The sequence below is a fragment of the Hyperolius riggenbachi genome, chromosome 5 (genome assembly GCF_040937935.1).
Source record: "Hyperolius riggenbachi isolate aHypRig1 chromosome 5, aHypRig1.pri, whole genome shotgun sequence".
Lineage (NCBI taxonomy): Eukaryota > Metazoa > Chordata > Amphibia > Anura > Hyperoliidae > Hyperolius > Hyperolius riggenbachi.
In genome coordinates, this window is record NC_090650.1 from 416,699,369 (window position 1) to 416,713,616 (window position 14,248).

The 14,248-nt window shown below is 46.2% G+C and overlaps 1 protein-coding gene across 4 annotated transcripts in view; it reads right to left on the reverse strand.

Annotated features, from left to right (window-relative positions):
* Positions 1–14,248, reverse strand: part of LOC137519185 (transient receptor potential channel pyrexia-like) — a 144,972-nt gene that overhangs the window by 121,567 nt on the left and 9,157 nt on the right. For all 4 annotated transcript variants that reach the window (XM_068238017.1, XM_068238016.1, XM_068238018.1 and 1 more), the window contains exons 4-8: positions 13,004–13,154; positions 10,889–11,047; positions 9,282–9,391; positions 3,708–3,798; positions 3,305–3,333 (exon numbers count right to left, since the gene is read on the reverse strand). In XM_068238017.1, coding sequence (XP_068094118.1) covers positions 3,305–3,333; positions 3,708–3,798; positions 9,282–9,391; positions 10,889–11,047; positions 13,004–13,154 — 540 coding nt within the window. The remainder of the gene's footprint in view (positions 1–3,304; positions 3,334–3,707; positions 3,799–9,281; positions 9,392–10,888; positions 11,048–13,003; positions 13,155–14,248) is intronic.

Consider the following 14,248-nt stretch of genomic DNA (forward strand, 5'->3'; position numbering starts at 1 on the left):
GAGTCTATATAATTACAGTGCCCTTTCTCCTCATGTAACCCATGTGACGAGAGCAGGCACTGTAGTCATGGAAACAAGGATGCTACCAGGAAAGCAGGTCATCCGTGGAGCCTGGAGAGGTGGGACACTTCTCTCCAGTGCTCTGCTTGTTGGCCACAATTCAGGGATCCCAATGAGACCCACAGACCCCTTTCTCGCCGGTCAAGACCACCAAGCCCTATAGCACTGTCAATGACTGCTATAGTGATCCCTACTCAGGGCCGAGGCAGAGGCGAGAGAGGCTCCAGCCTCAGGGTGCAGTATAGGAGGGGCGCACAACTCACTCAGCTATCATTCCCCTATTGTGTTTGAAGTAGAGAGAAATAAGAAAAGGGCATACATGGCAGTGACTGCAAGCCAGATAACTGTTGGGGACCCTGGGGTGCCTCTTACTCTAATAGCAATCAGTGGGTGACGGTCAGCTGGGGTGGTAGGGATGGAAGGGCGCACTTTGGCGTTTCTGCCTTGGGTGTTGGAGGAGGACTTTGTCCCAGCTCACACCGCTGCAATCAGGGATCTTTAAGGGAAAAAGATCCTCAGTGGATGTGGTCAAGGTAATTGAACCGAACAGAATATAAAAAAATCAGTGTAGTGTTTAGGGTGTCTCATTGCAACACATGAGTCTTCATCCCGTCGTGTCTGCATGACAATGACACAGCGATCCTGCGCTGAGTGTTACACGAGCCTCCTGAATATAGCTGCGTATTGCCGCCCACTCCACACGCCCTTGTGATTAAACGAAAGCGTGTGCGTCGTCTGGTGCTAATTCACACCATCCCATACACCAACACCAGCTGCCATACAGAAGGCAGGAGAAGCTGCTGCTGCAGACATTACCACCGGGACTGAAATCTATGGGAAATTCCTGAGCAAACATACACTTAAAGAGGACCTGTACTCAGAACTTTCTCTCTGCCCCAAAACATAAGCAACTGCATAATGACATTTTAAAGAAAAACATGTCTTTTGTTACAGCTGGTGTAAATCCAGCAATACATCTGCAGTGTGTCTACTACCTGCTTTCATAAAAGCAGACATAGGGTTAACATCCTGTGTTTAAATTAGCTGCTCTGCTGTGGCAGCCAGCAGACACAGCTAAGAGATCAAATTACAGATGAAGGGGAATTAAACAGGCTAAACTCTCTAAATACATACAGGGAGCATTTCTCTGTTTTCCTTCTGTCCTGTGCAAGAGTTCAGGTCCACTTTAAAGGGAACCTAACTGAGAAGGATATGGATTTTTCCTTTTAATATATGATCATTCCCCAGTTTACATGACTCTTATTTGGTACACACAAAATGTGGTACACTAAAGAGAAGTTGCAGGGCATGCTGGGTTGTCTTTTTTGCTTCTCTACTTCCCCTCAGATGTAACTAATGCAGCCTGATTGGCTGAAGCCTCTTTCCCTCCTGTTTTCCCCTCCCACACCTCTGTTCCTCTCTTATTGGCAGTATTTCTCATGCTGAACAATGCATTTTCTATAGTGAAGGGCGGGCAAATCAGGCAGAGGAGACTAAGGGCGGATATTACATCACGACTGGCTTCAAAATAGCCACAGTAAATATGGAAACTGTCTAGAATAGGATTCTCTAGTTTTCCTTTATAAAATTCACAGGAATCATAACGTGGACAGTGCAATACATGTTATGTAAGTAGAGCAAGTATTTAGCTCCTCTTTAAAGAGGAACTGTACTGAAAATAACAACATGAATAAAATTGCTTATTTTTTCAGCATTTCTTCACAAATTAGTTTAGTCACTGGTTGCCTATTGTAAAATCTTTCCTCGGCCTGGTTTATATTCTCAAACTTATCACAGGTGGGGGCATCTTTAGACCTGGCAGATGCAGCTCTGCAGAATGTTTGTTTATTGAGCATTCTGAGGCCAGTGAAATAAATAATGGCTGATCTCCCAGAATGCTTTGGGAGAAGAATTCTGCATAGCTAAGCAGCCTAGGCAAAGCATCACTGGAAGGGTGGGGTTACATACCAATTTACAGCAATATATAGCTATAGGAACTGTCTCTGATGCTGAAACCAGGAAAATTCCTTTAAAAGTGGGTATCCTGAATAATTTACAGCACTCTACTGTATGTTACTACAGGGCCTCTTTAAAGTATAACTACACTTGTAGAAGTGGGAAAACTACTGCCAGACTGAAATCCAGCTTTTTTTTATCCTAAATACACATGGTGCAATTTCCCCTCTGATAGATGCGAATCAGAAGATTATTTCCAACATGTCTAATCTGCTCCTGTTCAACAGCAAGATAGATTTTCCGAGGTTACCATGGGAAAATCGTTCCCGTTATCGATTGGGAGTAGTTTGGACATGTATATAGATACAACTTCCTGTCAGATCACCTGTCGATCAGACGGGAAATTGAATCGTGTGTGACCAGCTTAGATCCTCATTGCTAAACAGTCATGTGATATACCCTTGACCCTCAGAAGACCTTTCATAGTCCCTGGATAACCAGTGAAAGGAGAATGCCCTTTGAGATCTTATCTGATTGTAATTCCATTAGTAGAGTCTACTCTACTCTACCTTAATTAAAGTGCTTATGCTGGGAATACACCATGAGATTTTTTAGCAGATAGATGGTTCGATAGATCATTTCCAACATGTCCGATCTGATTTTTGATTTTCTTCTGATCGATTTCTCATAGAAGTGAACAGAAATCAATCAGACAGAAAATCTGCTGAAAAACCTTGTGTATTCCCAGCATTATACATGCACAATTCCTACTGTCTGCAGGGATTGATCCCCTGGGTGACAGTTCAGGGCAAAGTTCTGTACAGAGGGGTCACTGGCTGTCCTGTACGATGGAGGGAGGAGAAAAGATGATAGCTCGGCCAACAACAGGGTGGCCTCAAGAGGGCGGGGTAAGGAGGGGAACAATGAGCCCAGCCTGCACTTTGCCAAGGCAATCCAGCCCCGGAACACACACGCTGCTAGATTTACATATCAGCAATCTAAGATGGAAGACTGAATTCTTATAACACTCAATAGAGGTCAGTGGAGGATGGACACACCCTTCAGTGTCACCCTGTGTTTTATCAGATCTGGATTTCTGGAAGGGCTACAATGGCCCAGGCCTTGGGCGGCTGCATATGGAGGTGGAGGATGCAAATTGAAAAAAGGGAGGCTGCAAATGGGGAAGAGGGGATTTGTATCAGTGTCTATGGTGTTAACATTACATGAGGTAGTGAGGTTGTGTTAGGAAACCCATGTTCTTTTCATTGTACTTTTCAACCATACTTACCGGAGATTTGGCTTCTGTTCTACCAAAGCCTGGTTAAAAAAAAAAAAAGTAGTTTATCACATAAAGTAAACCTATTGTTCTATAAACAACATCTACAAGAGATTGGCAAAAGAGTAAAACTGCTCTGCTGTACCCCGAAGACCCCTAACTTCTAGAAAGGCCCTTAGGACTGGTACACACCATACGGGCACAGAGGTGAGAGAAGTTAGCTCACCTAGTTGTCTCTACCGCTTCAGTAGCTCCTCCTCTATCTGCTTCCTTGTTCCTATCACAAAAAAAGCCTTTGCTGCTTCCACTCAGCGCTCAAAGTGAGGTCAGATCTAGGATAGCCTCTCTCTGCTCCTGCAAACTCCTCTTTATTGTCTCTACATTCTTTACCATCATCATAGTGATCACCACTAACCTGAAGTCTGGGGCTCCACATAGTTCAGGTAAAAGTGTTGCTTTCGGTTTGGCCGATCCGTCTTATGAAACTGGTCCAAGGCCAGCAATGCCTAAAATTGTGCAGAAGAAGCAGTCACTGTAGAGTGGCAGTGGTAAACTTATTAAAGTATCCATAAACCGGGGCAAAATTTATTAAAATTAAGGCCATGGTGGGATAGATTACCTTTCTAGAAGTGTCCTGGCACTGCTCGTTGTCCTCAGCCCCCCTTCCTGTTTCCCATCCCTGGTCCTCATCACGGATGTTCCTCTAAGAGGCGCAGAGCTATTCTGAAGTGCACAAGCGTGAGTTTCCAGCTGTGCCTGTACAGTGAAAGATCGCTTGCTTTCTCTGTGCTTGCGTGGATTAGAACTTGCGCCTACGCAGTTCTGATTCACGCCTCGTTGCTAGGGGGGCGCTTCCTGGATTTCATATTCAACTGGAGGATTCCATTGAGTATTTATGGAATTGGGAAGGGGGGACCCCAAGGACAATGAGGAGCTTTAGGACACTTCTACAAAGGTAACCTAACCTACCATGAGCTTCAGTCATTTTTTTGGCCATCAGGTCAAGTGTACTTTAAATATTCAATACTAATTCCTCATCGGAGAATGTCCCTAAGAACGTGTTAAACTTTAATTGAGTTGTTCTAAAATATTCAGGGCAACAAAATAACAATGAAGACATTGACCTTAAAAAGACTGTCGTAGGGGACAAGGTTTGGTAAATACAACATACCATACAAAGGTCTGTGTACCTATAGTGTAATTAGCACCAGCGCCCGCTATTTATGGTGCCCAAGTTACGGCTCAATGTCGATATTTGTATAGACCCTTATGGCGGCACCCCAAACTTCTGGCGCTAACGGGCATCCAAATTGCCTGCTTCGCTAGTGGGGGTGTGACTGGAAGTGCAGAGGAGGTGTGACTGGAGGTGTGGTGGGGGTGTGACTGGAGGTGTGGTGGGGGTGTGACTGGAAGTGCAGAGGGGGTGTGACTGGAGGTGTGGTGGGGGTGTGGCTGGAAGTGCAGAGAAGGTGTGACTGGAGGTGTGGTGGGGGTGTGACTGGAAGTGCAGAGGAGGTGTGACTGGAGGTGTGGTGGGGGTGTGACTGGAAGTGCAGAGGAGGTGTGACTGGAGGTGTGGTGGGGGTGTGACTGGAAGTGCAGAGGGGGTGTGACTGGAGGTGTGGTGGGGCTGTGACTGGAAGTGCAGAGGAGGTGTGACTGGAGGTGTGGTGGTGTGACTGGAAGTGCAGAGGAGGTGTGACTGGAAGTGCAGAGGAGGTGTGACTGGAGGTGTGGTGGGGGTGTGACTGGAGGTGCAGAGGGGGTGTTACTGGAGATCTAGTGCAGGTGTGCCTGGAGGTGCAGAGGGGTGTGACTGGAAGTGCAGAGGGGGTGTGACTGGAGATCAAGTGCGGGTGTGACTGAAGATGCAGAGAGGGTGTGACTGGAGATGCAGAGGGGGTATGACTGGAGATCTAGTGCAGTTGTGCCTGGAGGCAGGGCCGGTTTAAGCAACAATGGGGCCCCAGGGCAAAATAAACCTGGGGGCCCCCCCAACATATACCCCGGAACAAAAATCAGCATTAAGAGACCTTTTTTGCAGCTGGTATAGTCAGGGTGTGAAGCCTCAATCGGTCGGAGCTCCACATTCTGGCTATTCCAGCCTGCATGGGGGACAAGGGGTTAAAAAGTTTCAGGAGGGGGGACCCCACAATTTTTTTTTTAAATTCCCACACTCTAAACATAAAAAAAAAAAAAATTGGGAAAATAGGAAAACATGCCAGGGATCTTCATACAGCCATATTGCGGCTGTATAGCGATCCCTGGCCAAAGCGCTGCGGCTGCGTATAGACCCCCTGGAAACCCCGTCAGGAAATTTAATGCGCTTTCGTTTGATGCATGTAAAATTACACTATCGTTAGGTTTGCTACTAAAAGTGACATTTACCGCATTTAAAAGTATACTTTTTTTCGTTCGAAACTTTAAAATCGATTTTCTCAAAAACTATAAGGTCTTTTTGAAAAATTGTTTTTCCTCTTATTCCTAATGATCTCCTTAACATACCCTGCAAATTTAGGGTTTCTAGCATTTAAGGTGGATTTGCTATTAACCATTAAAGTCGGCAGGTTTTTAAATGTGTTTTTTTTTCCTTTGAAACTTTAAAATCGATTTTCTCAAAAACTATAAGGCCGATTTTGAAATTTTTTTTTCCTCTTGTAGCCACTGGGGGCCCCTACAAGCTCTGGGGCCCTGGGGCAGCTGCCTCCTTTGCCTTAATGGTAGCGCCGGCCCTGCCTGGAGGTGCAGAGGGGGTGTGACTGAAAGTGCAGAGGGGGTGTGACTGGAGGTGCATAGGGGGAAGGACTGGAGATCTAGTGGGTGTGATAAACTGCAGTGGGGGTATGGCTGGAAGTGCAGAGGGGGTGTGACCAGAGACGGATTTGTACTTCTTACTGCCCAAGACCCACTATCACCAGCTGCCCCTGGACTGGCAGCATCCTAAACTTTACGCTCAACATGGCAGGGATTAGGTTGTAGGCTCCTCTGAGGAAAGTTAGTGAGGTGATGGCATAGATTATATGATAAATTCCTCTGAGGACAGTTAGTGACATGATGGCAGGGATTAGATAGTAAGCTCCTTGGCGAGCGGCACATTCGGTGAGTGACAGGCAGCTCAGAGATCACTGTAAGCGCCAGTTTGCTGCCCCTTCATCTCCCGAGTGCCGGATCCAGCTGTTGGTAGCCGCCCACCGCCATGTGCAAACTGTGTAGCAGGATGAATGTTCAGCAGGCTAACTGCTACTGCTGCCCACAGCCCGCCCCTTGCTTTGCTGGTGCCCTAGGCCATGGCCTTTGTTGCCAGGGGTGTGACTGGAGGTGTGGTGGGGGTGTGACTGGAATTGTAACTGAGGGAGAGATATTTGCCAAAATCTTTTCGTTTTTCATGCTAAAAGATGCTCGGATCCAGCCTCCCAACCAAGGGGGCTCTTTATCTCAGGAAGTTGGGAGGCATGATCTGCATTTTCTTCATAGCCGCTTAGTGATGTAATGGAGATGGCAGCAGCAATCATCACCTATTACACTGAGGTTCATGCAGAGAGCAGGGCTCATACACATGACATATGTGCACATTTAGCGCACAGCAGCAGGTAAATGGCTCCTAATGGGAGGTTAAACAGTCAGAACCGGATGCTGTTTTATTACAGGCATCATAGAGGTTGTAAGTGTGGGAAGGTAATGTCCTTATAAACATGCCGTATAATGCGGATCTCTATAGAAGGCTATACACGTAAAGGAGCAACAGGCACGCAAGCCGCAGAGCACAGGAGGGATAATCCGATTAATCAGGGGAGTCAGAGGATGTGGGAGAAGTTATTGTATTAAGTGCATGAGAATTACCTGACAATCTAATGCCACAATTACACTCAGGAGACCTTTAACCGAGACACTTAATTATGCGATTACGCTTTATTACAGCATGCCGATGTGCACTGTGCTTCAACCCATCTCTTAAAGGACAACTATCATGAAAAACTATCATTTTTAAAACACATTCATATAAATGTACATTTCTCCCATAGTAAAAATCCACCTCCTCATGGGGGATTCTCAATTTTATCTTTATTTACAAAGGCACTTGCTCAGTCCAACTGCCAAAATAGCATGCAAACCAATAAGGAAGCTTCAATACAATATAAGACCATGCTACACCTCTAGTATAGACTAAAGGTGGGTACCCACGTCAGATAAAAGTCTTTGGAAAATGAAAGATCACAGACCAATTTTACCCCCTTCCATGTAGTATGAGAGCCATACCTACACAGTCTATTCTATGGAGCTGAACTCCACATCAGATAAAAATCTTTGCAAGATGCTGCACACACAGATGCTGTACAGACACAAAAGATCAGAATCTGCAGAAGATCAGTTCCAGCAACGGATGTTTTGCAGGAACAGATCTTTTGCAGATACTGATCTGTTGCATGTGTACAGCATCTCTGTGTGCAGCATCTTGCAAAGATTTCTATCTGATGGGGAGTTCAGCTCCATAGAATAGACTGTGTAGGTATGACTCTCATACTACATGGAAGGGGGTAAAATTGCACTGTGATCTTTCATTTTCCAAAGACTTTTATCTGATGTGTTTGCCCACCTTTAGCAGCAGATAAATACAACCAAATGTCCCGAGATCAACATTCACATAAACAGTTCATATTTCAATCTTTAAGCTTTGGAGTGCACAACATTGGCTGTATGAGCTTCAGTGCATATACACCCCCACCACACCCGCAAGACTGGGCACTCACCCTTTCCCAATGACACCCTGTAAGGGCTGGTGCACACCAGAGTGGTTCTGGAGCATTTTTAAAAACACTAAAGGTAATGTATTTCAATGGGCTGGTGCACACCAGAGCGGTTCCTCATGTCCACAAAAGCAAACTCGCGGGCTGCAGCATTTTTTAGATTTCTGAGGCGTTTCTGCCTCAATGTTAAAGTATAGAAAAGTGGAAAACTGCTCTGAAAAACGCTAGATCAGAGCGGATTTCCAGGCGTTTTTGTTACAGTAGCTGTTCAGTAACAACTTTACTGTAACAATATTTGTAATCTGCTACACAAAGTCGCTGCAAAAACTCTAGGCATGTTTAGAAAATCTCTCTAAGGCCCCATTCACACTTACAAAACGCCAGCGATTTTGCCAGCGTTTTGCTCTGGCGTTTATTGGCAATTAATGCCAAAAAAATTACCATTCACACCTGGCGATTTTTTAGCGATCGCGTCTTGCGCTTCTATAGCACTAAAACGCGATCGCCGGGAAATCGCCTGAAAATGGTGCAGGCTATGCGTTTGCGTCTAGCGTTTTTGGGTGATTTGCGGAGATTAGTGCAAATCGCCCAAATGAGAACAGGCCCATAGACTTTTGTTACCCTAGCACTTTGAAAAGCGCTAGCGCTTGAGCGTTTTGCCGAAATCGCTTAGAATTGCTCTGAAAATCTGCTTCAAAAACCTCAAGCGTTTTACAGATCTGCTAGAGGTTTATGGTGTGCACTGGGCCTAAGATGGTTCAAATGCGCTTCTGGGGTACTCTCAGGTGATCCCCAGCCTATACCGATCCACTGCCCGCTTTTGGCTGCAGGCAGGGAACACACTTGTCTTTCAGTTTTCTGCGCACGTTTTTCTGCATACATTTTCTGCACACCAGGTGTGTTTCTATGCAGGAAAACGCACATGTTTTTTCACAGCAGCTGATGTAATTGTTAGAGAAAACTGACAAAATGTGCAGAGTCATCATGCAGAATGTCAGTTTTTTTTCTGTGCGCGAACAGCATATGAAGTGTAAACTAGCCCATTGATTAACATGAGTTCTCAGTTTTCCTGTGCAGAAAACGCGCACGAAAACAGTCAAGTGTGTTCCCTGCCTTAAACGCTTCATATAGGATTTGCCTTAAAATCAAAGCACATAGTTTGGACAGTTTTACAATATGGAGGGCTGTGTGCATTTATTTTGAGGTGAATCCTCAAAATAAAAATCCTCACTCTCCAGACTTACCACGGGTGCCATGTTCAGCACCATCATTGTCAGGCAAGACAGGCCGGTGTCATCCTGAACGCTCGCATCACACTTGAGGTGCAGGAGCAGGCGAGCAGCTTCACTGCGATCTGCGGAACACAAAACGCTAATATGTCTCTGGCATACTGTACATCGTATACAATTTATGCCTTTACTTATTTCATGGAAATACCCCTGTGGCCACACACACACACACACACACACACACACACACACACCGCACACACACAGACACACACACCGCACACACACCGCACACACACACACACACACACACACACCGCACACACACCGCGCGCACACACACACACACACACACACACACACACACACACACACACACACACACACACACACACACCACACACACACACACACACACACACCACACACCACACACCACACACCACACACACACACACCGCACACACACACACACACACCGCACACACACACACCGCACACACACACCGCACACACACACCGCACACACACCGCACACACACCGCACACACACACCGCGCGCGCACACACACACACACACACACACACACCGCACACACACACCGCACACACACCACACACACCGCACACACACACACACACACACACACCGCACACACACACACCACACACACACCACACACACACACACACACCGCACACACACACACCACAATTTCTTTTCAATTCAATAATGGCAATCAGTTTTTCTGATTAATACAATGAAAATAGCCGATCTCCGTCGGGTCCGCTCTACTGCCTGCGCATGGCCACCTAGGCCATGTCCTAGGGCACCACAGGATCAAGGGCGGGTGGGCAGCAAGCTATACTAAGGGGAAGGGTCACCTGGCTATTTATACTGGAGGGAGGAGGGTCATCAAGGTATCTATACAGAAGGGGGAAGGACCATCTGGCTTCTTATACTAGGGAGAGGGGGGGGGGAATCATCAGGATACCTATTCTGGGGGAAGGGGGGGGGGGTGTCAATGTATCTAAAATGGAGGAAGGTGTGGGGGGGGAAGGGTCATCTGGCTACCTATGCTGAGGGGGGGGGGTGGCTGCGGACAGTGGCCTTGGGCAGTAAGGAGTACAAATCCGGCCCTGTACTGTACATAGCTTAAAGGGGTTCTGTGGACTCTCGAAATGAACAAAAACAGACACTTACCTGGGGCTTCTATCAGCCCCCTGTAGCTATCATGTCCTGTGCCGTCCTCTTCCGATCATTCGTTCCCCGCCGCCGCTCCCAGTCTAATTGTGTGTCACGCGCCTGTGGCTGCGCGGCCGTGCACGCTTCCGCTCGCTTCTCCGGGAGCTTACTGCGCAGTACAAGAAAAACTCATACTGCGCCTGCGCAGTAAGCTCCCGGAGAAGCGAGCGGGAGCGCGCACTATTCGTCTTCTTAGACGATTAATTGATCGGTGGCGGGGGACGGGTGATCGGAGGAGGACGGCGCGGGAAATGACAGCTACAGGGGACTGATAGAAGCCCCAGGTAAGTGACTGTTTTTGTTTATTGCAGGACTCCACAGAACCCCTTTAACATTTTTCGGAATTAGCTACCACAGGCTGTCAGTGAGCTCTCACCCAGCCCGGCCGCCAGGTGCAGAGGCGTGCGCTTCTTGTGATCCAGCAGCGTGGTGTCGGCGCCGTTCCGTACCAGGACCTTCAGGGAGTTGACGGCATCGTACTTTGCGGCATAATGCAGTGGGGTCTGCTTGCTGTCAGTCATGGCGTTAATGTTGGCTGCAAAATGAATTAACACAAGCATGATGTATTTTTGTCATATCATAGTTTTCTCTAAAAGGACAACTACGGCTAAAAAAAAAAAATCTTACTTCGCTAAACGTACCGCTATCCCTGCAACAGGTATGTGTGCATTATCAAGAAATTGCTCAGAAAAGCAAGTTTCAAATAGCTGACTGATCCTCATCCGTTACAAGTGCTGCCAATGGCTACAGGGATCCCCCTCTTCACTCAGTCTCCTCCACTCCACTGAGGGCACTGGCGGCACAATGGAGTGAACCAGAGGAAACCGAGGGACCGCTGAAGCTACAGTAAAATAGAACTTTTTTCCCATCTGAGGTATTCTTTAATTGATTCATTGAAAACTGGCTGTTACTTTCTTTATGACCCTCGTCCATAGTTTTCCACTGGGCAGTCAGTTTCTCCCATATACCAAAATATACAGGTGGGTCAAATGGCTTCCCCCAGATTGGTGCTAGACTATGGTAGGGACCAGGGGAGTAACAATAGACCCTGCAAGGGATGCCTCTGCAGGGGGGGCCAGAAGCCACAGGGGGCCCGTGGGGGAAAAGTTTGAGAGACTGACAACTACGGGCATGGAGAGAAAAAACATATTGTGCTCTCGCACCATTGTTATATTGACTGTATGTGTCCACCACACAGATAAGGAATCATACACACATTGGAATTTATACACTGTCCCTGCTCCCTAGGGTTCGTAAAAAACATCTGTCTCTCACTGCTGCAAAGTTCTGATGACTTCATGTACAACCTTACAAATAAAAGGAGTCACAGGTTGAAAAAAAAAAGTTGTAGATCCTTATTCAGCAATCCCTCAGAAGAGATTCCTAGATTCTTATCACACACAGGCTAGTGACCTCATGGTGTCTGATTACGGACACAGTGGAGTGGGTAAGAATGATGTCTGACTGTCGCTGCCTCATTGAGAGCTTGTTGTCTCATACTGAATCCAAGATCCTGTAATAACAGTATCAATCAGTGATATTCTAAAGGTTTTGCCAAAGTTACAGTGATTACTATATCTTATGTTCAGCATGTCATTGTTGTTCCTCCATATAGCATGTGCTCTCATGTAGTAAAATAATACGGCTGTGTGTGTGTATGTATGTTCTGGGAACAGAGTTGCAACGAGGGACTTGTCGGCTGCAAGGGGCTGGAGGAAGCCCTGGGTAAGTAGATATGGGGGTAGCATAGATTGCCTGACCTTTCCTTTAAGTCTAAGTGTTTTTATCTGCATGGGGAAAACACACTGGCCCTCAGTTTTCCTCTGCAGAAAGCGAGGGAGGTGGGGGGGCCCATCCAAAGTTTTGCAGGGGGGCCCAGTGATGTCTAGTAAGTTACGCCCCTGGAATAGTTTGTGAGCTTTTTTGAGGACAGTCACATAATAAAATGACTATTAAAATAAAAATTAAATATATATAGTATTATATAGGATAATTTACTATGTATAAAACATTTTACCCGAGGTGACATGTGACATAATGAGATAGACATGTGTATGTACAGTGCCGAGCACACCAATAACTAGGCTGTGTTCCTTTTTTTCTTTCTCTGCCTAAAAAGAGTTAAACATCAGGTATGCAAGTGACAGTTTCTGTCCGGGTCAGGACCGCGTCACACTATAGCTACCCTCACTGATTAGGCTTATACTTTTATGGTATGTCTGCATAAATCTGAATAGTTTCACTGCTGCAGTGTACTGTTATGCATCTACAAAGTCCTTCCTCATTTATTTTCACCTATTCACATATTTTTGTATTCTGAATGAGATCCGGACGATGAATAATGTACGCTAAGCTTATGAACTTTATGAAGCTTGCGTTTGATTGGTCTGTTTCCAAGCTGCTTGCATTTCTATAAAATTGACATAAAACCTGCATCAATCAGTAGCATCCCATTCACCATCTTTAATAATAAACCATACTAAGTCTTTACCTCCTCGCTTAAGCAAACAAGAGACCATATCTGGGTAGTCCACAGCCGCGGCCACATGCAGAGGGGTGATGCCATAACTGTCCGCCTTGTTCACATCAGCCTGCCGCTCCATCAGAAAATGGGCTACGTCAATGTGCCAGCCTTTGGCCACCTAAGTGTGAGACATGCATCATTTTAAAGAGGCCCTGTAGTGACATATAGTAGAAGGCAGTCAATTATTCAGGACTGTAGACAGCAGACAGAAATGGCAGCGCATCCTAAACAAGGCCACATCTGAATGACTACCAGCTAAGGTGTGCAGAGGCAGGCTGCACCCCTTGCATTCAAAACAGATGCTATAACTTTACACTAACGGAGGATGTTAGCTTCCAAAACAATTTGCATGCAAAATATTCCGTACTAGACCCCTCCACCATAGTGAGGTCATCCTATTGGCAGGGGCCTGCCGCCTGGTTTAGGATGTGCTGCCATTTCTCTCTGCTGTGTAGAAAAATATATTTTATAGCTAGCTGCTCCCAGGTTCTACTTATGCTTGCATATCATTTTCCAGTTTCATTAGAAGTTAGGGTCACTAGTGCATATTTGCAGCCTCTGTTTTGGATGCAATGGATGCAGTCTGCCTATGAAAAGCTCTGCACACCTAAGCTGGCAGCCATTCAGATACGGCCTGTTTTGGGGTGCGCTGCCATCTCTCTCTGCTGTCTGCAACATTATTCTGTATACCCACTTTGCACACGGTAATTTTTCCTGGTTTCAGCATCAGAGACACTTCCTATATCTATATATTGCTGTATATTGTATGTAGCCCCGCCTCCCAGTGATGCTTAGCCTAGGCTAGTCAGCTATGCGGAATTCTCCTCTCAGAGCATTCTTGCCTTTGCTGGTAATAATCACTTCTATAGATGCTTATAATAGTGGTAATCATTAACAAACTGTCCCCCATCCCCTTCTTGCACCTCTGACACTGTAGTGGCCATTGGCAGGTTTTGGTGCATCGTATCACTTGTTATGTATAGAGTGCTTGGGGGGCCCCATTGTAAAACTTGCATTGGGGCCCACAGCTCCTTAGCTACGCCACTGCAGGGGGGCACAGAGGAGGTACAGGGGACAGAGATGGCACAATGTTCTGACTTAAGAACGGATTCAGGTTAAGAACAAACCTACAGTCCCTATCTCGTTCGTTAACCAGGGACTACCTGTACAGTAGAATCTTGTTATAGTAAACTCTGATATAGTAAAAGTCTG